Source organism: Macaca mulatta, chromosome 3 (genome assembly GCF_049350105.2).
Source record: "Macaca mulatta isolate MMU2019108-1 chromosome 3, T2T-MMU8v2.0, whole genome shotgun sequence".
In the NCBI taxonomy this organism is placed as follows: domain Eukaryota; kingdom Metazoa; phylum Chordata; class Mammalia; order Primates; family Cercopithecidae; genus Macaca; species Macaca mulatta.
The window spans coordinates 156,039,644-156,064,330 of NC_133408.1; the positions used below are offsets into that span (position 1 = coordinate 156,039,644).

General features: G+C 38.3%; 1 protein-coding gene and 1 long non-coding RNA gene across 5 annotated transcripts in view; one reads left to right on the forward strand and one right to left on the reverse strand.

The window, feature by feature from the left end:
* LOC106997619 (uncharacterized) overlaps positions 1–15,651 on the reverse strand; it is a 258,203-nt gene extending 242,552 nt beyond the window's left edge. For all 3 annotated transcript variants that reach the window (XR_003728311.2, XR_013415497.1, XR_013415498.1), the window contains exon 1: positions 15,001–15,651. This is a non-coding gene — a long non-coding RNA (uncharacterized LOC106997619). The remainder of the gene's footprint in view (positions 1–15,000) is intronic.
* On the forward strand, positions 15,272–24,361 carry CAV2 (caveolin 2). 2 transcript variants are annotated; one of them, NM_001168619.1, is given in 3 exon segments: positions 15,272–15,808; positions 16,136–16,323; positions 21,780–24,356. In NM_001168619.1, coding segments are annotated over 3 exon segments (489 nt in total). In that variant the 5' UTR covers positions 15,272–15,658; the 3' UTR covers positions 21,931–24,356.
* Positions 24,362–24,687: the final 326 nt, after the last annotated feature.

Here is a 24,687-nt window from a genome sequence, read left to right on the forward strand (position 1 = left end):
AAGAAACCTGAGGGGTTGGAAAGTATCCTATCTTGGTCCATAGCAATGTTTTATTTTTATTTTCAATATCCACTGAGTTTGGAAAAACATGCCCCTTTGTAAATTTCTAGGTTGACATATAAAATATCTTCTTCATCACAGTTTAAATAGCTGCACAGACAGAAATTTCCAGAATATTATAAATACTAGCATTACCCTTTTAAGTATAGCCAATAAAATATAAATATTACATCAATATAATGCCATCATCATCTATTTTATAAACATATGAGCAAATACGTGATCAACTCTTCAAGTATCAAAAATTTGACTTGGTCCTTTTTATCCTCAAAACAATTATTCTATGTGATTTCTCCTACAAAATCTATAATAGAATATTATTTTAAAGTAATTTTTATTGTACTTTAAGTTCTGGGATACATGTGCAGAACATGCAGGTTTGTTACATAGGTATACATGTGCCATGGTGGTTTGCTGCACCCATCAACCCATCATCTACATTAGGTACTTCTCCTAATGCTATCCCTCCCCTTGTCCCCTACTCTCTGACAGGCCCTGGAGTGTGATGTTCCCCTCCCTGTGTCCATGAATTCTGATTGTTCAGTTCCCACTTATGAGTCAGAACATGCGGTGTTTGGTTTTCTGTTCTTGTGTTAGTTTGCTAAGAATGATGGCTTCCAGCTTCATCCATGTCCCTGCAAAGGACACAAACTCATTATTTTTTATGGTCGCATAGTGTTCCCTGGTGTACATGTGCCCCATTTTCTTTATACAGTCTATATTTAATGCTAAAAGTATTTTTGATCACCTTAGCATATTTCTCTGCCACAAAAATATGTCTATAAAATGAAATTAATTTATGCTGCCTATGATAATAACACCTAAGAAATATATGTTTCCTTCTGGAGTATTGTTTTAATTATTAGTAGTACACAATAATAAATAATAGTAATTACCATTAAAAAACAGTAATAGTACAATTTATTTATCAATTAAAAATAAATTTTAAACTGTAATAATAGTATATAATTGATCAAGAAATTATAAATAGCTCACAAATTTTGGTGAATAATTGCTAAACATAAAAAGAATAATGTATTGGAAATGTTTATTTTAATGAGCTGGATTAGAGGTAGTACTCATGTACTTTGATTGAAGAAGATTTTACTGCCAGTCCTATTGTAATTTCTCCTTTCCCCACTCTTCCTCCTGGAGGCTTCTACACTACTGAGTACAGCAGTGTGGTAAGTTCTACATGTCTTTATAATTCTTTATATTTCTGTATAAAATGGGAAAGGAGCAAGTTTTTTTCTTTTTTTTTTTTTTTCTTTTTTTTTTAAGACAGGTTCTTTTTCTGTCTCCCAGTCTGGAGTCTGCAGCCTTGACCGCCTAGGTTTAAGCCATCCTCCATCCTCCCACCTCAGCTTCCTGGGTACCTGGAAGCACAGGTACACACAACCACACCCAGCATTTTTGTTGTTGTTGTTGTTTGTTTTGTTTTGTTTTGTTTGGAGAAATGGAGTCTCACTATGTTGTCAGAGCTGGTCTTAAACTCCTGGCTTCAAGCAATCCTCCCGCCTTGGCCTCTCAACGTACTAAAATTACAGGCACGAGCCACTGTGCGTAGCAGAAAGGAGCAAATTTGAAAAAAAAAAAAAAAAAAAAAGGAAAACCAGACACAGATCAGTTAACTGTGATCTGTTAATTTACCAGATAAATTAATTTCGATAAAGAGCATATAGGGAAGTCAAACAAATGAAAACTGATTCCCTTAAAACTACGTTTCAGTGAGCTGAGATCATATCATTGCAGTCCAGCTTGGGCAACCGAGCCAGATGCTGTCTCAAAAAAACCAAACGAAAACAACAACAACAAAAACAACTACTTTTGCTCATATGCTCCTTAGTTAGCTTCCAAATATCTTCCAATGGAATCTATCTATGTTACTTTATTTGTCCTGTTTGCAGACATGAGAAAAACTCCCCACATAACCCTCTGAAACAGCAGCACACGGCCCCATGCAACACACTCCCCACCACAGGGAATTGTCCAATTCCGTTATCTTAGAGATGCTGTTTCACTTAATCAACAGATTCTGTTAATCTATGAATTAAAAAATCATTTGGTAAAATCTCAATTACTCAAATACTGGTAAAATTTATTCTTTGGCCAGGCTTGGTGGCTCACGCCTGTAATCCTAGTACTTTGGGAGGCCGAGGCGGGCGGATCACGAGGTCAGGAGATGGAGACCATCCTGGCCAACATGGTCTCTACTAAAAACACGAAAACAAAATTAGCCGGGTGAGGTGGCGGGAGCCTGTAGTTCCAGCTACCCTGGAGACTGAGGCAGGAGAATGACGTGAACCCGGGAGGCGGAGTTTGCAGTGAGCAGAAATCGCGCCACTGCACCCCAGCCTGGGCGATAGAGCAAGACTCTGTCACAGATTAAAAAAAAAAAAAAGGTTTATTCTTTGTCAATATTGCTTCAGTTATTTTCTTTTTAACTTTAAGACAATTTAAATCAGCCCAGCAAAAATGAGCAATTAACTGAATCAGTCAATAAGCCAATCTTTATTGAGCCCAAACTACATATTCAATTTTGTATTAGATCCTGATAAGGTTTCAAAATAAATAAGAGGCATAGACCTTATCTTCTACAGGTTTTTTGGAGAAAAGAGTATCATGCCACCAGAAAAGATATAATTAATAACGCAATACACTGTAAGTTCATTCCCACATGACAAATCCAGGGGAAAGAAATAACTATGGAATATTAAGTATATAAAATGAAATAAGAATTTTCATAGTGGAGAAAATGTTTTAGGTAAAAACTATTCAACTTTTAGCTTAGACATCTGATGTTGCTTTTTGAATGGCATATATGTTGGCTAACATCTTGTACAAAAATGCAATTTATAATTAGTGATTACAAAAATGTAAACCAATAAAATACCATTTCTCATCCACTAGGATGGCTATAATTTAAAAAACACATCGTAACAAATATTGATGGGGACGTGGAAAACATGCTAGTGGGAATGTAAAATGGTGCAGTCACTTTGGAAAACAGCCTGGCAGTTCCTCAAAAGATTAAACATAGGGTTAACATGATTCACTCCTAGGTATATATCCAAGAGAAATGAAAACAAGTGTGTATTTAAAAACGTATATACAAATGTTCAAAGCAGCATTATTTGTAATAACCCAAAAGTGGAAATAACCAAATTAGCTGATGAATAGATAGCATTGCTAAAAAGGAATATTATTCACCAATAAACCTTGGAAACGTTAGGCTAAGTGAAAAACATCAGTCACAGAAACCACATATTGTATGAATTCATTTATAGAAAACGCCCAGAATAGGCAAATCTATACAGACAGAAAGTAGCTCAGTGGTTGCCTAGGACAGGAGGAGATGGAAAGCTCGGGTGATGTTAGCTAATAGGTTTGGATTTCTTTTGGGGTAATAAAACTGTTTTAAAATTTATTTTGGTGACTGATGGTTGTACAACTCTGTGAATAGACTAAAACTATATTGTACACTTTAAATTTGTAAATTATATGTTAGATGAATTACAGCTCAATAAAGCTGTTATTTAAAAAAAGAAATATAAATATGTTAAATATTTTTCTGTATTGATTCCAACTTTCACTTAGTCTATTCTCCTAAATCATTCAAACTGCATACATTTCCTTCTGTGATTTTAGTCTGGCATTTTTTGAGGCGTTTCAGAGCTATTTGGGTAGAACCTGCAGCCATGTGGGTGGCTGTTTCCCTGGCTGGAGCTCCAGGGTCAGCCCACTCCCCTTGGAGAGGCATGAGCCACTCCCATGGACTTGGAACACTATCCACCTGTTTTCTCCGGCCCCCCACTTTTCTTTGTTGTTGAAGAACTAGCAAAGTCCTGACTATCCAAGTTTCTCAAATTAATTTGAACTTTCTGGTGTTATCAATCAGAAAATCAGTAGGGAAAAATTCTAAACAATAATTGGCCCACAACTAACTTTTTATTTGCCTTTGAAATAATTTATGTGCTTTTAATCACAGATTGAAATTATAATTCCACTTCAGATACAATATGAGCACTCCCATTGCAGAATGTTCGCACTGAAGAGGGTTGAAAGAAAACTATCTGAGGCATTTCTAGTATTCAGGGGAAAGCAACGACGTTTGTTTGTGAATCACCATAAAATGCAGATAATAATTCATATGCAGATAATAAAAGATTCATGATTTGATCTTTGAGCTTCCAGAATGATAACACCTCACTGTGTAGAAAAATAAAGTCAACCATATTATGCAAGCACACACCTTAAATATTTTATTATTGAAAAATTCCTTTCAAATAAGTGTGATATCTCGCTGGATGAGTCCAGGATGACATATAAAGAAATGTCGGTTTATAGCCTAGACTTAACATTTAATAACCATGGAAACTTTGTCAAATCTGTGAACTTCCCTGAGCCTCAGTTTCTTTGTCTCTAATATGGGTGTAATAGCAATAACCCAGCCTGCTCACAAGATAGCTCTTAGGAGCAATGTAAAAGTACTTGCAGAAAAGTGTAAAAGATGTGTATAATATTAAGAATTATTATTCAGATGAGCAAATTGGACCTTATTCAGTATGACGCCCCCTCCCCTCCCTTTGGTTGCCTTATTTGTAAGCATTGACCTTCTAAGTAGGCTAAAATTTATTGAGTATCTTTTCTGAAAATTACAGAGCTAAACATTGTCTCAGGCACTTTGTTTTATTCTTACGTTTCTACCATTTGCCAATGAACAACCCAAGGATAAGAGAGATTGACTAACAACCAAATTTATACCTGAGTTTTAGATCAGAAATTAAAACCTAACTCTACACTTACACTTTTTTTCTACTACACCATACTTTTGGGGGCAATTCTCTTTTCTGTAATCTCCTGAACAACCCCCATTCCTTTAAAACACTCACATTAGAGGATCCACCATCCATAGCTCCTGAAAAGGGAAGAAGATGATCTGAAGGTGATTATCAAGCTAGGGTAGCGATAGGTCCTAATTTGCCTAGGACAGTCCTGTATAGGCTGATTGCAATTATCCTGATGTAATTGTGATGTAATTATCAACAATGCCTCCCTCTCGTTTTACTCTCATAAAAGTTCTGGTTTGAATCTGAGGTGGTAACACTGACACTTCACCATGAAGGTTAACCAGAATCACCAAGAAATTACATATGTATTTCTCCACTGTCATCCCTATATATCAAAGTCATAGATTTCTAAACGTGCTAAAGATTTTCTTTAGCTGGGTGCGATGGCTCATGCCTGTAATCCCAGCACTTTGGAAGGCCGCAGCAGGCAGATCACTTGAGGTCAGGAGTTCAAGACCAGCCTGGCCAACATGGTGAAATCCTATCTCTACTTAAGAAAATACAAAAACTAGCCAGGCATTTTGGCACATGCCTGTAATCCCAGTTACTCAGGAGGCTGACATGATAGAATCACTTAAACCCGGGAGGCAGAGGTTGCAGTGAGCCGAGATCGCGCCACTACACTCCAGCCTGGGTGACAGAGGAGACTCCATCTTAAATAAATAAATAAATAAATAAATAAATAAATAAATGGAAAAGAAAAAAGAAAGATCTCTTTAAGTTATGTAGTTAGCTTATGTAATAAGCTTTATGTACATGTCTGAAGAAGATGAAGGCATGGTGAATAATTAGACTGAAGAGACAGGAAAGGCAAGATAAATAGGACATAAATGAAGAACCGTGAGACAGCATGTGTTAACATACTCAGAGAAAAATAATCTACTGGCTGATAATAAGATACGTTAAATGGCAGTTTGGAAAAGCAAGATATTTCCTCCAGCATTTGATGTTGTTTCTTCCTAGGAGGCAAGTAGAGTGGGTAAGAGTGCATTTTTCATTCCCCAAAGAGACATTTTAGCAAGGTTGATTGTTTTGGCTCTTGTGTTTTCCTATGAGTGTGTGTTTGCCAGGGACCCACCTCTTGGAAAGAATATCAGTTTCAAACCAGTACTCAATTATGCTTTTCACTAACTCATAAGTTTAAAATGACAGCAGAGATCTGTCACCTTTTACTCTAGACATTGCCAACCTCAATATTTTCTTCTACTCTTGTTGAATTATCTGTTTTTAAGATAATTTTTTGGTCTTTGCTATTCAAAATCAAAGTTTTACATACACGTAGTGAAAATGTAATTGTAACTCTGATTCACTGCTGGTGGGGTGTAAATTAACATAATCACTTTATAATATGGCAGTAACTAGTATTATTGAATGTGTATTTACCCTTTAATGCCATAAACCCAACAGAAATGTGTATACATCTAAACCAAGACATGTATTTAGAAATGTTCATAGTAGTGTTATTCATAGCATCCCCAAACAGGAAGTGGCCCATATTCCATCAACATCAGAATGAATAAATAAATTGTGTTTGTTCATACACTAAAACACCATGTGCAAAAACCAAGAATAAGATGAAATAAAGATGAAAGAATTACTCCTATTTACAACTTGGATGAATCTCACAGTCATGTTCACCAAAATGCACTAGACACAATAGAGAGTAATGTATGTCTCTTTACAAAAAATTTAAAACAGGCAAATCTAATGCATGATGTTAAAAGTTAGGACAGTAGTTACTTTGTGGGAGGAGGATATAGGTGATGACAGAGATAGGCGTCTGAGGTCTGGTGATGTTCTATTTCTTGATCTCAGTGAAACTTACAAGGCGTGTTTTCCTTGTGATCATTGGGCTGTATACTTATGATTTATCACTTTTCTATGTGTGTGCATATATATATATATATATGTACACACACACACACATACACATACACACAATAATATTCACTAAATTGTGCATCCTTTAAAGGTTCTTTGGCTACTCTGTAGATAAAGTAACTTATAAGAAGGGAATGGGAATGAACACCCAAACATGCAGCCTGTTGAGGTTGCTCAGGCGAGATCTGAACTTAGTAGACCGGGGAGGACAACTGAAATGGGAGAGGGTGAAAGCACTGATTTTGAAGGTAGAACTAACAGACCTCATTGGAGAAGAAGTAACGAGGGAAATGGAGGAATTAAAGCTGACATATAGGGTTTGAGGTTGACTGACTGTGTGAACACAGAATGATTAGATTTGGGGATGGGAGTCCACAGGTAGGTTTTGGGGCATAGGAAATCTGAGATGTCAAAGTTGTCAGCAGGATATATCAATTTGAAGCTTGAAAACAGCTAGAACTATAAATTTAGAACTTGTCAGTATATAGATGGTATTTATAGCCATTAAATTGGAATGCCTCATAAGTCTGTTCTCAGCCCTTCCTTATTCAACATTTTATCAGTGACCATGAATAGAGGTGTAAACAAACACACAGATTAACTGTGAAATAATACACAGTAAACAGTGTAAAAGGAAACTCAAAGCATGATAAAATATAGTAGGAATAATTAGTTGCCTTAGGTTCAAATAATCAATTGTTTCATACTAACAGTGTGACCTAACCAAAATACAAAAGACATAAAGATTTCATTTCAAATGAGATGCATTTGATTCAACAATAAGATGCAGCAGCCAAAAAAAGAAAAGAAAAAATCAGTCTAGAGATCAATACAAAGAAGGTAATATAGTTTTCTTATTTTATCCTATGTTGTTCCAACCCCAGACCAAGTGTCACAAGATAGGGGAACAGCTTCAGAGAAAAAGAAAATTACAAGAAATATTTGGAAACAGTGACACATGAAAAACAACTGAAAGAAATGGAGCTGCTTAGCTAGAAAAGAGATAAAGTGGGGAGAGGGACTGGTGTTTAAAATCTACCTTCAAACACTTCAAGGGCTGACATTTAACACCTTTTTCTTAAAAAACTACAAAAGGCAGAATTAAGACGAGATGATAGGTAGATGGATGGATGGATGGAGAGAGAGAGAGAGAGAGAGAGAGAGAGATAATCAGAAAAATAAATCCTGATACAAAATAGCACAAAATTTTCTAACAATGATATTTGAGTTGCTTAATAAGGTAATTCTCCATTGCCAAAATATTCCAGCAGAGCCTGTATGGCCACTGTGAAGATTCATGGACGAGCGGATCATTGGTCTAGAGCCTCTAAGCTCTTCCCAACTCTGAGATGTTATGAATGGACAAGCAATTATTTTGAAAAGGAAGAAAACAAGAATGCAAGAAACAGAGAAGAAGGAGCAGGAGAAAAGGGGAAGAAAGGGAAACATTTATATCATCAAACACTTTCCCTGGCAGAAAAAGACACACTAACAAGTAAACACTGAAGAAATTTAGGGGAAAATAAGATTTGTGACAGGAGTGCAGTCTTCTAAAGCAGGTTTTAATATCCTAAAACATCTCCCTATGCCTAAAAGAAATTTTCTGGATTTTGTTCTTTTCCTAAAGAACAGCCCAACTGTGGTAAATAATCAGCATTCTACACTTTTAAGTCATTTAAACCTATCAGTTAGTCATTCGACATCTCTCATTTCTCATGTTATACCATTTTTTAAACATGCAATACACACATGGTGAAACTGGAGAGGATTTTACAAAATGATAATATAATAACTCTATTTTTGCCCCAAACATTTAGCTATTTGTGCTCTACTCCTTCAGAAAATACTTTGCTTTCATAGTAAAAGTCTTCAGAACCAAGTAATTTGAGTAGCATGCCCTTTATAGCAACATTCTGCAAATTCTACTATTTCCAAATAAAGTAGTGTGCAGTTTTTCAGGACCACAATGTTTTACTATCTAAGTTTATTTCTAGCGACTTGTTTATCCAAGAGTTTCCAATGACCGGAATGCTTTTTAAAAGGTAAAAAGGCATACCTTTTAGTACTGTGTGTAATTATATGAACGTATATCGATGGACAATAAGTAACAAGCAGAATTTAATGTATTTTCACTATTATGAAGCAGGGGGGAGTCACTCTATTTGACACATAATTGTTATCATTTCCCAAAAGTGAAATGGTAACATAAACACAGATGTTATAGAAAATAATGCATATTTCAGTAAAATGTTGTTTCTTTCAAGGTTAGCATGATGAGACTATTCCGAAGGCTTTGAAGGATTCTACTCTTCCTCCTCTTTTTTTAAAAAAATGCAAACATCTACTAAAGTTGCTTTCGAAATAAGACATTTATCCATTTAGTAATTGTTTAACGAGAGAAGAATTACTTCATTCAGACACTCAATAATGTCAACAGTCTTATTTACAATGTATTTAAAAGAGTACTTTCTTTATTAACTACCTGTAGATCCAATCTTTAGGCTGTTCTAAACAAGAAACTGAGACCTTAATAAGCAGTTGGCAGACACCGAGGGTCTCACTGAGCTTCAGTGGCCCAGAAAGAGTAGATACAGACATCTAAATTGCCTATTTTATGCCTTTATGTATTGTAGAAATCTGCCTTACTATTTTGTGTATCCACAGAACAGAAATAGACTAACTTTTTTTTAGTAAACTCTCTGGAAACAAAAATCTTCCCAGATATTTATTGTTAGGAAAATATAATCTAAAAATTCTTCTGCCCAACCCCTTGGCTGCATCCCAGTCTTCCATCTGCTTTGTGCAGTTGGATTCTCTTTGCTCTTTACTCATAAATGATTCTCTCAAGCATTAAAAGTCACCTGATAGACACCAAAGCCATAATTTGCAAGATCCAGGTGGAAGGCATTCTGTACTTTTGCTCTTATTTTTGTATTGGAAATACGCAATAAGGCTAAAACTTGTTGAAAAAAAAAAGTCTTCCCATTTTTTTTTTCTCTTGGCGAATGCAGTAGATTAGCTATGTTAGTTTTTAAAACTTGCATTAACTCTAAATAAAAAATAGAATAACATTTGTAAAAAGAAAGAAGATTAGGGAACACAAAGGCTTCAAACTGAGCTATAATAAATGTTTTGTCCAAAACAACCTCTAGATCCGTTGTTTTAGCAACTAATAATCTTGCTGTGCACATTTCAGTTGGTGTTTGGAAAACATTTAACTCTGCAGCTTTGTAGAAATGGTATTTCCACTTGAACACAGAGGAAGTTGTACTCATTGAGAGTTTAACTTAACAGTGTACAACCAAAGTTAATTAGTGCCCATTTCATGTTCTGCAAAGATAAAATATCAACGTCCTATAGAGATGTCTTATTTGTATATACAGTATTTCATAAATCCATGGGATACTCAAAAGATTAAACAGGAACATCCTTTACTTATGGAACACAGGATAACATAAATCTAAAATTAATTGTCATACATTGTTTTTAATGAGAACGAAATGACCTATCCTACCAGCTCTAACTGCGAATACAGGTTTTTCAAGAGTGTACCTTCTTCCTCATTCATTTCTAATTGCCAGGTATTGCCAAACAAAAGTTAATTCTGGAAATTCTAGTAAATGGAGAGGGATTTTTGACCAGAGAAGGTGCTGTCTGAAACAGCCAGAAGATCAAGCTTGCAACAATTACCAACAAGCTACTGTTTCTTAATATTAAGCTAAAAATTCCCTGGTCCACTGATGCAAGACTTATTTTACACAAATTGTGAACAAAAAGACAAGTGGTAAATCAGGGGGAAAAAAGTGAAGAAACTTTTATTAAACACCATGCAACCATGTGGCACCACACCGCAAAGTTGATTATTGACTAACTTTAATAGCAGACATTTTTATCTATTCCTTTAAACTTTTTTGTGGAGGAAATGTCCTCTGTATCGGGGAGGTGGGGGGACAGTTGGAAGGGGGGGCAGATAGTGGAAGGTGGAGGGTGAGATGGAGGGTAGAAGGAGGAAATTAAAAGATGCATTGATAAAGAAGGAGTAGCAGACAGGAGTTATGCAAGGAATAGTTTATGTAAAGCCACAGAGAGAGTGGCTTATGCCGGAAACAGCAGGTCCTTCCAAATTTCTCAAGCTTTGTCCTTGCTAACAGTAAGCAAGCCTAGGAGGGGATGCTTGAAGAACCTGGTAAGCAACTGCCTGGCTCTCCCAATAGCAAGTCCATGGATTTCTCAGTTAAGGTCACTTAAAACTTGCAAACGCTATTCAGTTGCTGAAGATTGCCAAAAATCACTGAATTTTATAATGTTAAGATAGAATCTTACAGATCAAGAAGTCCCAAGCCTGTGTTTTTCCAGATATAATCATTTAAACAATCCTACCCTTTGTGAGGAAAGTATAGGAGGCCAGGCAAGGTAGACAGGGCTTGAGGCCTTGGCAGTTGCTCCCTGTTGATCTCTAGGGGAAAGGAGTGGGGGTTAATATATATTCATTAATACCAACATTGTATTGAAACATTTGCAATTAGTCAATGGTAATAGGTTCTTCTGAATATTTTACATGACAAATATTCTTAAGTTTAATTTCAAAAAGACATGGGGTTTCTTTCTATTTTTTTTAAGATGGGCCTTGCTCTGTGCCCTCAAACTCTATAATCTCAAACTCCTGGGCTTTTAGTAGCTAGGACTACAGGCGTCTGTCACTACACCTGGCTAGGTTTTTTACTTTTTGTAGAGACTTGGTCTCACTATGTCTGCCTCCTCAGCCACCCAGAGAGCTGGGATTACAGGTATAAGCCACTGTGCCAGGCCTAGCCCTGGAGTTTCTAATACATTGGTATACAATTCTGAGATTTCTCTTAAGCATGGATTTGTAAATGAAGAGCTGGAGCTTAATTTTTCTAATTCACACAGCACTGTTTCAACATTGTCTTATTCAGTGGTTCTCAGCCTGGGAAAGAAGGGGAAAAGTGATTTTGCTCCCCAGGGGACATTTGGCAACATTTGGAAATACTTTGGCTGTCATGACTGGGAGTGTTATTGGTATCTAGTGGGTAGATGCCAGGGATGCTGCTAAACATCCTACAATGGACTGGACAGCCTCTCACAAGGAAAAATGATCAGGCCCAAAATGCCAATAGGGTTGAGACTGAGAAACCCTGGTCTAATCCGAATGCTTTAAATATTATTAAAACATATAGTGAGATCAAGAAGTTATTACTGCATTTTCATTAATACCAATTTTCTCAAAGGCAGTTTGAAAAACAGACCCTGACTAAAATTGTATGTGAGTTATACAGGGAAAAAAATATGACACATCTGTGATTTGAAAAAAAAAAAAGCTGAACGGAAAAAAAATAGATATTTTTATTCATAAGAGCATTGCCATGCAATTTTCAATGCTCCAGAAAAATAACCTTCTTCCATTGACACTGTGCTGAAAGAAGTGAGGAACAAAATGGTTATAAACTATCCTTCTCACAAATTCTAATCTATCATCAGACTATTATTTCTAAAATATATTAATACACCATCTAAAGAACAGCCCTCTTATCAGAAGCTAAGATACATAATAAGTCAGAAGATAAATGCACCAGTATGAACTTATTATAATTTTTTTAATTTCTCTGGATTACAGGGCAATTAAACTCTGTAGGAAGTGCTTATTGGAGAGTAATTCTGTGGTCCAGAAGACACTAGAATGTGCTCAGCCATTTAGCACCCACCCACCTCCTTTCTTTTCCCTTTCCTGGTAAATTTTCCTATATGTTCATAAGGACAGATGCCATTGCTGTGGGAATCACTCTGGTTTAAGCCCCATGAAAAAAACAGTAGCTAACTATATTAGTCCGTTCTCACACTGCTATAAAGAAATACCTGAGACTAGGTAATTTATAAAGAAAAGAGGTTTAGTTGGCTCACAGTTCCACTGACTGTACAACATTATGATGGCATCTGCTCAGCGTCTGGGGAGGCCTCAGGAAACTTACATTCATGGCTGAAGGGAAACAGGGAGTAGCACTTCACATGATCACAGAAGGAGCCAAAGAAAGGTGAGAGGAAGGAGCCACACATTTTTGAAGGACAAGATCTAATGAGAACTCACTCACTATACAGTACCAGCTGTGGGTCGGGGGCGGGGGTGGCGGTGGGGGTGGTTGCTAAACCATTCCTAAGAACTCTGCCCCCAAGATCCAATCTCCAATCACCTCCCACCAAGCCCCACCTCCAACACTGGGGATTACAGTTCCACATGAGATTCGGCAGGGACACAAATCCAAACCATATAACTAACCTTATCTAAACACTAAACAATAGGATAAGCAAAATCATTTTTGTAGCTTCTTTCAAAAAAATCTTATGTATTAAAATGCTGAAATGGATAAGAATTTCATCAAAATAAGAACCTCACCAGATCTGACCCATGGGAGAGGAGATTTTTCAATAAAAAATTGCAAATGGATGAATAAATGAATCCTCTCCTTTCAAGTTCTATGCTGCATACAACAAATCCAGATGGGTTTCACTTAGATGGGTTTTAGGGACACCTTTTTTAAATACCTATCATTTTACGAAAGAAGCTATCATCTAAATAGTCCTCTTGGCCACTTCCTGAAAACAAGTCAATTATTTGTGATAACTCTCAAATGTCCTAATAATCCCATGGGAAATGTAAATATAATGAGGACAAAGAATTATAAGAAGTGCTAATGTCAGATTGTTACCCACTACATAAGTCCACTCTCGTTCTATGGGAGTGACTTTCTTCTTTGGGTGAGACCTTGAAATCTGGGATTATAATTTTAAGGAAAATAAATGTTTATGAAATGGTATTCGGATGTAAATTATCTCTTTTTTTTCTGTTCCTCACAATTGATATTATGGATTCCCATAAGGATTCATGTCTTCTATTCACTTTAATGAACAGTTGTTGGGCAACAATTCTAGAAGAGTTCCAATTCTCATCAGGAGAATGGACAAGGTGGAGAAGCACAGAAAATGCAACGAGTAGAATGTCTAAGTCATCACTTTGGAATTGATTGAACACAAATAAAAGTGGGAAAGCTATGTAAAACAGAAGGGAATGGGTAAGCAGGGTGATGTCTGGGAGAGGAGAGGTTCCATAGCCATGAGATTCAACTCTGTAACACTCCATAGGGTTACAACACTGCCATTCATATACTGAGGTAGCAGCAGGGAAACTTTTTATTTGTTAGAAATATTGAATTTCGCCTCCCACCCCAAAACATTTTTCTCATTCTGTTCCTGTTCTTTTTTATTTCTGTAATTTTTGCTGTTTCAAAAATGATCTTTTTTTCTTTTGGAAGAAGTAATTCTTCAAATCCAGTTCACCTAAAGGGATTTGATATGTTCAAGCTACAAATACACTGTATCCAGCAATACCTACCACATGCCTACTTTGAGCTCTGAGCAACCTGCACCTCAAGCCTAGTTCTCATTGTTTTGCTTTTGGCAAATTTTTACTAAGTGCCCTTCCTCCCCAAACACACGTATATGTTTGCCAGACCCTAAAGCCCTTTATGAACATGCAAACTCCTCCCTTCTGAAAACCTTTGCGTGAGTAGTCAGCAGGCTAATTCATCCATTGCAATGTGGCTTTGTGCTAGGGTTCTGTTTCTGTGCTGCCTACAAGATAATCACAGATGTGACTGCGTCTTAGAGGTTCCTGAATCTTTCAAGAGAGTCTGGTTCAAAGGAAAATTAAAAGGTGGAGGCCGGGCGCGGTGACTCAGGCCTGCAATCCCAGCACTTTGGGAGGCCAAGGAGGACCGATCACCTGAGGTCAGGAGTTCGAGACCAGCCTGACCAATATGGAGAAATCCCGTCTCTACTAAAACTACAAAATCAGCCGGGCCTGGTAATCCCAGCTGCCTGTAATCCCAGCTACTTGGGAGGCTGAAGCAGGAGAATCGCTTGAACCCGGGAGGCGGAAGTTGCGATGAGCCGAGATCGCGCCATTGCACTCCAGCCTGCGCAACAAGAGCGAAACTCCGCCACACACACACACACACACACACACACACACACACACACACACACACACACGGTGTAGTTTAGGAAGTAAAAAAAAGTAGATCTCCCCTCACCCTTCAGGGCTGAAGGCACAAACTCCAGGGCCAGGGCGCTCGCCTACCCAACTTCACATGCACTTACAGGTCACCTAGCACTCAGGTACTTTGTGGCTCCTTACCTTTCAGTACAGCAGCAACAACGTTGATCGGAAGTTTATCACTGTGTGTTACGGGCCATGGGCCATGTGTGTTAGAATTTTACGTGAAATTCACATTTAATTCTCACGGACACCTCTGAAGCAGGTGCCACAGCTCCCATTTTGCGAAGGAGGCAGCTGAGGTTCCCAGGGGCTCAGTACCAGCACCATGGGCCGAAGCACGCAGGGCAAACACAGCCGGAGGTGAGCACAGACCTGCTTCTGCACCCCGCGCTCCTAACCACAAGGCTCCATCCCTCCAGGAAGGCCTTTGTCATCCCTGGGACGACCTGCCAGCTCTGAGGCATGACAGTACGGGCGCCTAGCAGGGTGACCAGGAGGCCCTCCTAGTCCCAGCTGCTGGCGTCGCCGCCCACGGCAGGGCCGGGGCTGTGCCTCGTGGGGACGGTTCCCAGCGCCCCGGCCGGGGAGGCGGGCGGGGAGGGGCGGCGGGGCGCCGGGGCGGGGCTGGAGACTGCAGGGCTGGGGGCTGGACCCCGCAGCGGGAAGCGGCCGCTGCCCGGGCCGCGCTGGGAGAGACGAGGCGGGGCGGGGCCGGGCGCCACGGGAAGGGGAGGCCGCGCGGACCCGGAGCCGCACCGCGCCAGCCGGGCTGCAGCGGCTGCGCACCAAGGCCGCTATGGGACTGGAGACGGAGAAGGCGGACGTGCAGCTCTTCATGGACGACGACTCCTACAGTCACCACAGCGGCCTCGAGTATGCCGACCCCGAGAAGTTCGCGGACTCGGCCCAGGACCGGGATCCCCACCGGCTCAACTCACATCTCAAGGTGAAGCCCGGGGCGGGCGGGCCCAGGTCCCCGCTGAGGCCGGGAGGTGCGGGCGCCCCTCAGCCCCGCCCCACCCCGTCCCACCCTCGCCACCGGGTCGGCCCTGCAGGGTCTGAGACCCGCACCCTCCCACGGTCCCACGCGCCACCCGCCGCCTGCGTAGCCAGGAATTCTTAGCCAGGTTCCTGTGCGCCCACCGTGACCCTAAGAGAAGAGGGGGATGCCCTAGCACGTCCTTCCCTCCTGCTTCCCCCGCCCAGAGCGCTCCCGGTTCCCAGGGCGGCAGGTCCGCTGACGGTTCGGGGTCCCTGCGTCCTGTCTCCGCAGCTGGGCTTCGAGGATGTGATCGCAGAGCCGGTGACTACGCACTCCTTTGACAAAGTGTGGATCTGCAGCCATGCTCTCTTTGAAATCAGCAAATACGTAATGTACAAGTTCCTGACGGTGTTCCTGGCCATTCCCCTGGCCTTCATTGCGGGAATTCTCTTTGCCACCCTCAGCTGTCTGCACATCTGGTGAGACGGGGCACACAGGGTGGACCAGCTTTCTGAAACATGGGCATATTCTGCGCCACCTGCCCCCTGCTCTCCCCTTATCCCAGGCCGGCTGCAGGAGGAGGAACGCGCATCAGTTCCCAAGCAGTAGGAAGAACTGGAAGGCCTTGAAAGGCCATGCGCTTCCTTTAGAATAACAGTTTGGGCTTGGAGTTTCAACAGGAGAAAGAATGTCGGTCTTTCCTGGGGTGTGATTTTCCTTGCATACCTAAGGCTGGGCTGAGTGTGGAGGCGGGTACCTGGAAGCCATACTTCTTGCCACAGGCTGCTTTCAGGGCCCTGTTGTGACTCGTGCCTGCAGTTCTAGGCAGGGCTCTTATTTCTTTCATTACCTTTTATTCAGTCACTACCTGTGCCTGGGGTAAAACAAAAGTAATCTCTGAGCAGAATGCCGCTGACAGTAGAATTGGACGAGGATATCAGACCTGGTTGAGCAGTGGTGTGGAGGGGCTGCTTCAACTTTGCCCCTGGCAGGTGGCAAGGATGGGACCCAGAGGAAAGGGAGGTGTGTGCAGTTAAGGCGAGGGTCCCCCAGTACAAACGAATGAAAACTCCAGCTGCGGGATAATGAATGAGGCCTCCAAATTACTTTTTCACTGATGAAACACAAATGGAAGTGGCATCTAGTTAAAGGGGAAAGAAATATGGAAGCCCCCTGGATATTGATAGGATGTTTTGAGTAACTCTATTCATACTCAAAATGTGTCCTAAACTGTAGAGAACATTCTTAAGCCTCTTTTAAGTTTTTTAAGGAAAATGTCATATTTTACCAATAAATATTGTTGTATTAGAAAATATCCACTTTAATCTGAGAGGAAGAGTATTCAGATCATCCCCAGTATCACGACAGTTGTCACGCTAGTGCTTCAGGTTAGTACTCGTGAAAAGTATAACCTGAGGTACTTCCATGTCTTTCTTACACTTTATACGATATTCCATACCCTGATCTATGCTCAGTGTTCACTGTTAGAAGTTACCAAATTATTCTTTATTCCTCTATACCACCTGAATCTTAATTTCTTTAGTAGTTAGCTAGCTAGTTAGTTCAACAAACTAAATTGATTGAGTGCTTAGTTTGTGCTGGACACTGGGCCAAGGTGAATGAGAGATAGGGTCCGTCTTCAGCTTACTCATGGCCTATCAGGGCAGCTGGCTAGGTACAGAAAGCATGCTGAGAAAACACCGTCAACTGACAAAGAGGGAAGAACAGACAAGGCTTTGAAGAGGGAAGGGAGTCAAAAAAGACTTTTAAAGGATAAATGAAAATTCACCAAATAAGTAAAGGATAGACAAAGAACGCCAATTTAATTTTATCACTGAAGGTTGTAAACAATTAAACTATGTTGAAGGTGCCAAGATTGCCAGAGAAATGAAAATGTTTGCCTTTGTACATGATCAGCTTTGTGGAGGTCAAATGGATAGTTATATTCTGACATTGGCACATGAATTTTTTTTAAGATGCCTAAGTTGGCGCATGAGATTTGGGATTCCCAATTAACTAAAACTAATCATCTAACCTCTATGTCAGTTTTCTCACTTTCAAAACTGTGAAAAACTAGTGACCACATAGCATATTGTGAAATGCTGGCTACGAAGCTATTTGGAAATGTATAGTACCATATTGATAGTCAACAAAGCTAGACTTCCCAAAGCTTTTGTGAAAGAATTTGGGAAAAAAAAAAAAAAAGACGTTTCCCATTTACTAAATGGTGGAAAAATATAAGTAAAACTACAATTAACCAAGCAATGCCTCCTTCCAGCTGGCTCTTCTGAGAATGGGAGGTGTTTTTGTATAGTACTTCAATTGGTGAATCATCAATGCACCATTTTTTAGCCACATAAAAGGTATTTAACTTCAGCTTGTTTTTTTAATTATATCTATGTGGGGCATTAATATTTAACTGTCAGATGTTTGTCACCAGGCAGCTGTGATTGCAAGTAGAGGAGTAATTTCAAACAAGAATGCTTAAAAGTTAGCTTATGCCTTGATAAAATAGGTTTATCATTAATAGATTGCATTTCCATGGCGTGATAAGACCAGATCAAGGACAGACCTTACAGAATTGCAAACCCATTTGGGCAAACTTTTTTTTGGTTTTCTTTTTATCTATTTTTTTAAAGCAGGGGCTTGTGTATTGTTTTTACCAAAAAGTTAGTGGTGATCAAATGTATGAAAATATGCAGTAATGGAACTTTGAACCATGTCACAACATTAAAACAGATCGGATTTTAGATCCTTTAAACGAACAAACAACAACAATAAAACACAGAAGTCTGGTGGTGTTGGATCCTAGACCGGAAGTACAGGTCGTTAGGAATCAGTGAATTAGCTGGATTCCATACTACAGTCAGACAGAGATAGCTGCTGTTTGTTAAACACAGGTTATTGGTCATAAGTGAATCATAACCAAACAAATGTGGCTGGAGCACCCATATCCCTTATTTTTGCTGGGATGCAAAGCAAACAAATGTCCAACTGATGGAAATGCAATAGTAGCAATATCATTTCTAGAAGACAGTTTTCGTACAGTAAATTGCTATGATTGAAATCTGCATGACACTACCATTACTACAACACTAAATAAAAGTTTATCCTATGGTCTTGTTATCCAAGGGAGAAATATATAATCTTATAGATTATAACATTTACTTAAGAAGTGTTTGGTCACATTGAGCCTCAACCAAATTTGGGGTCAATCAGAACTTCCTGGAGTTTCAGAAGCTAAACTATTTGTGATGTTGAGAACACAACTTAAGTTTGATATCAGAGGATCATTAGATTCTCTGCTCCAAAATTAGGGAATACAAGTAAACAAAAATAAAATCGAATGAGTTAACAACGCCCTATAAACTGAACTCCTCGAATGTGGGTAACTGCTTTGCTGAAACAAGAAGATTCACTTTTGACATGTCCTAAATTCCCTTTTAGGACACAAAGATCTAAGGAGTCATGGAGATAGAAAATTTATTAGCCTAAGGAAGAATAGAAAGTACATTGTATTCTGGCCAGGAGTAGTGACTCTTGCCTGTAATCCCAGCACTTTGGGAGGCCAAGCTGGGCAGATCACTTGAGGTCAGGAATTCAAGACCAGCCTGGCCAACATGGTGAAATTCTGTCTTTACTAAAAATACAAAAAGTAGGCAAGCATAGTAGCAAGTGCCCATGATCCCAACTACTCAGGGAGGCTGAGGCAGGAGAATCACTTGAACACGGGAGGCGGAGGTTGCGGTGAGCTGAGATCACATCACTACACTCCAGCCTGGGCGACAGAGTGAGAGAAAGAAAGAGAGAAAGGGAGAAAGGGAGAGAGAAAGAGAGGAAGGAAGGAAGGAAGGAAGGAAGGAAGGAAGGAAGGAAGGAAGGAAGGAAGGAAGGAAGGAGAGGGAGGGAGTAAGGGAGTAAGGGAGGAGGGAAAGAAAGAAAGAAAAGAGGGAAAGAAAGAAAAAAAGAAAAAAGAAAGGAAGAAAGAAAGGGAAAGAAAGAAGGAAAAGAAAAGAAAAGAAGGAAGGAAGGGAAGAGAGGGAGGGAGGAAGGAAGGAAGGAAGAAAAGAAAGAAAAAAAAAGAGAGGAAAAAGGCCACTTTGAGGTTATTTTGTTATAGTTATTTTCATTATATATTCTGCCTTTAAAATAGGTCTATTTATTGTACATTATAATGACGGCATCATACAGACATTTCAGAGGTACATAATACATGTCAATCCTCATAGCCAGTTCTGTGAAATCTCCTGTTGACACTTTTATTTGTAGCAACATGCCCAAGACCACACATCAAGTGAGAAATATAATAGAATAAAAAGTCTAAAGTTGTCATCATTGAGGTGTCTATTCAGCTATTTATCTCTGAAACACCTAGTAATTAATTTTCCTATTATATAAAAATGTTTCATATATTTAGCACTTGAAACAAAACACAAATATAATTTGTGGAGACAGTCAATGTGAATAATTCTATATTCTAAAAATATATCTATCAATCAGAAAGCTGCCTAATATTTCCTTCATTTTGAGCTAAGTACAGCAGACCCTAATTTAAGTCATTTTAATAGCAAACGAAGAAAATCAGCCGACTCCCTTACGCCCACCCAGGTAATAATAAAGCTTCCATTGAGGCTACCAGCAGCGCCTGAAAATCTCACAACTACTTTTGTGCTCAGAGGACATTACTACAACAGAGAACATTATTTGGAAAATTACATATAAAATTAACCATCCTGAGGACCATAAGGATATGTAGCTCTGTTAGGAACAAGCATGCAAAAAAATAACAATTTCAGGATAGACTAGTTTTCTTGTGTAAAAGTTCTAACATCAATCTCAGGGCTCTTTCAACTATACCATACAGCCCTTTTCAGTGTGTGTGATTACTGTGAAAAATTAAAAATATAAAGCATAGTTAATAACATAAGGCATAAAAGAATGATAAATTTATATTAGCTCAAACATTTGCTAAGGGTCAAGGATGTCCTCACTGTTTAAAAAACTTAAACTCTAATAGGAAAGACAGAAATACAGCATCTATTTATAATACCTTTTGATACTTGTGAAGATTGAGAAGTTTGTTTCAGTACTTTAGAAATACAATGAGGGAATATCCGATCTAGCCTGGTCCAGGAAAAGGGAAATAGACTGAGGCAACAGGAAAGGCTATCAGGAAGTAAAACCTCAGGGAAATACGAAGACTTAAGCAGGTTAATGTTAACTGGCAGAGACCAGGTAGATAAAGACACAGTTTTATTTGTTTTTGTTTTACTGTTTCAGATAGCATGCCACCAATAGAAAGAATATTAGTGTTTATTATCTACACGACTATATTTTTAAGCAACATATTTTTATGCATCTTATCACTTTAGTCCATTTGCATTACTATGAAGGAATGAATACCTGAGACTGGGTTATTTATAAAGAAAAGAGGTTTATTTTTGCTCACGGTTCTGCGGGCTGTACAGGAAGCACACTGCCAGCATCTACTTTAGGCAAGAACCTCAGGAAGCTTCCACTCATAGTGGAAGGTGAAGGAGGAGCAGGCATGTCACATGGCAAGAGAGGGAGCAAGAGAGAGAATGGGGAGGTCCCAGACTCTTTTAATCAACCAGATCTCATGCAAACTAACTGAGAACTCACATTATCAAGGGGGTGGCAGGCACAGGCACTAAGTCATTCATGAGGCATCTACCCTCATGATCCAATTATCCCCACTCAGCCCCACCTCCAACACTGGGGACTACATTTCCATGAGAATCAGGGGGACAAAAAACCCAAATCATTATCAGTGATCACTGTTCATTTATTTATTTCAAACGATTAACCAAATTTAAGTAAATTGGGTCAGTGTTGTATCTCTTCATATATGTACAAGAGAGACCTTATTTGGTCACAACAACAATCCTCACACATCTCTCTTCCTTCACTCCAGGATTTTAATGCCTTTTGTAAAGACCTGCCTAATGGTTCTGCCTTCAGTGCAGACAATATGGAAGAGTGTGACAGATGTTTTCATTGCTCCATTGTGTACAAGCGTAGGACGAAGCTTCTCTTCTGTCAGCCTGCAACTGAGCCAGGACTGAATACTTGGACCCCAGGTCTGGAGATTCGGATACTGTAATACTTCTTTGTTGTTATAACATAAAAGCACCACTGTTCTGTTCATTTCCTAGCTGTTCTAATTAAGAAAACTATTAAGATGAGCAACCACATTTAGAAATGTTTATTGACAGATCTTTTCAAATAATGCTTTTCTGATTAATAGCCAAAGATTTTGTATCTAATTTTGTAACCAGAATTATACGATAAGTTGACACCACTTAGATTTAAAGGCAGGCAGTTTTGCTTTAGTACAATAGTATAAATTTTATAATGATGAATTTATAATGATTAAGGGACATTTCTATCAAAATACTACAATAGTTTTATGCACAACTTCCCATTAAAAATAAGATTTCTTATTTGTTTGTTAGTTTGTTTTTACTCTGGGAGTAATACTTTTTAAATTACCTTTACATATATAGTCGCTGGTATACTTAGAATATACAATGATCCTGGAAACTGCGGTAACAAAAGCACACAATGATTATAGTAACTATCAGATACAATAAAACAAATAAATGTGAAAATAGATTCATGAAAATGTATTCCTTTAAAGTATTGTTTTCCTACAGGCCTATTTAACAAGATGTTTCATTTTATTGTATATTTTGTACTTAATATAAATGTTGCTCTAATCAGATTGCTTAAAAGCATTTATATTTATGTTGTTGAACTAATATATGAAATAAGTAAATGTAGCTCCCACAAGGTAAACTTCATTGGTAAGATTGCACTGTTTTGATTATGTAAACATTTATACATCTTCTTTGAAAATAAAATATAAAAGAGCTATATACAAAGCTTTCTTTTCTAACTTTTCCAAGCAAAATCTGAAATGTTTTATGACTGGCATTTATCTGGCTGTGATCTTAAAATAATTCACATCTAAATAGTATTTTGTCTAGAAGATGCTTTCTCTCTAGTAGTTAGAAATTAAACCTGTGTCAGCATTCCTATTAATGCTTCACTTTACTTTCAGGTAATATTGGTGCTATTTAACATTTTACAGTAAAGGTTACTTCTGATACTTTAGTACCATTTCAACTACAGTGATTCATGTAGAGAGACAGGAGAGTTGTCAACTTGTTGGGCTACTGAACTACAGGCATAAACTAAAAACTAACAGCTGCAAACTTTTAAGATGTTCTCTAATATGGGTATGTAACACAGGATAAAGTTATTCTTGTCATTTTGAACTGTGGAGTCCTATTTCACTGTGATGAATCATGTTGCTTTGAAAAATCTCATTATTTCTGGGCCAGGCAAGGTGGCTCACACCTGTAATCCCAGCATTTTGGGAGGCCAAGGTGGGCAGATCATGAGGTCAGGAGATCAAGACCATCCTGGCCAACATGGTGATACCTCGTCTCTACTAAAAATACAAAAAAAATTAGTTGGGCATGGTGGCGTGCACCTGTAGTCACGGCTACTTGGGAGGCTGAGGCAGCAGAATTGCTTGAACCCAGGAGGCAGAGGTTGCAGTGTGCCACCGCACTCCAGCCTGGCAACAGAGCAAGAGTCTGTCTCAAAAAAAAAAAAAAAAAAGAAAAGAAAGAAAGAAAAGAAAAGAAAAGAAAAAAGAAAATTCTCATTATTTCAAAATGATACCAAAAAGAACTTTATAATGTGAGTAATTACTAAAATTTACACATCTTAAAAGTGTGTAAATGCTTGAATTACCATCAGAACCTGAATTGACATTCCTTTGAATACCCTTATAAGTGACAAATAAGATTAATAAGATTTTTCAAAATCGCCAGGACTGGTGAATATAAATGATGATTGAACTGGAATACTATTGGGGACCAAATCAAATGAATGATTAAATTATGAAGCTCATACCCTTTTGAAGGTAGTTGCAAAGAGACATTTCAAAACTGCCCTAGGCCATTGTAGCATCCTTAGATGGGACACATAATCATTACCTTAAAGCACCACCACTCATTTTGACCATATAGATTTTATTATGTTAGTTTAAAAGGTCAATCAGTCTCATGACTTTATAGTTATGTTTTGTATTTAAAAACATTTTTTAAACATTTGGATATGTTGATAAACCAAAAACATTTGATTAATAAAATATCTATTTTAATAAATTGGGAACTTCTGTCCTTTCAAATAGCTATTGGCAAGTTTTAAACCCAAAATATATACACATAATTCTGTAATAAAACTGTGTGACTTCTAACAAGTAATATGTGACTTCCTTATTTCTGAACAGTACTGGTTACTTTCAAAATGAATTTTTATTGAGATTTTCCATTAAGTATTTTTTTCAAAGACTCAAATTTTGTACCAAGTAAATCCAGCTTTTATATACAAACATGTTGTTTGTTTTATTTGGGGCTGGGGGAGGTATATGATGAGCAGACTTCCTCAGAATTCATAATAAATTTTCTAAAAGCCTATAAATGTGTGTATTGCTTTTATTACAGTAAATATGGAACATTTCATACCTATTTTTACCTTATTAAAAACTCAAAATAATAAATACATTAGTTATTTCTTATTCGGAATGTATTTTTAAAAGTAATTACATTAGTACTTGAATTATTTGTTTTCCAGCACTTAAAGAGGTACCATATAAATTCTCTGTCATATGATAAATAGTATAAAATAGCCTATTCACACACCCACCATACTTCTTCTTTTTTATAAAGTCTTTTCTTGCTAATCCTAAATAAACTGAAATTTCTGTTTCCAATTTTTAAAATAAGAAAGTAACAATATAAATCACA

Excerpts from the sequence above, each read along its gene's own strand:
- CAV2 (XM_077995044.1), top strand. The coding sequence starts at position 15,738 with ATGCCGACCCCGAGAAGTTCGCGGACTCGGCCCAGGACCGGGATCCCC. Across the intron at positions 15,809-16,068 it reads GGCTCAACTCACATCTCAAG|AGCGCTCCCGGTTCCCAGGG; the intron begins GTGAAGCCCGGG and ends TCCCCCGCCCAG. Across the intron at positions 16,324-21,779 it reads CTCAGCTGTCTGCACATCTG|GATTTTAATGCCTTTTGTAA; the intron begins GTGAGACGGGGC and ends CCTTCACTCCAG.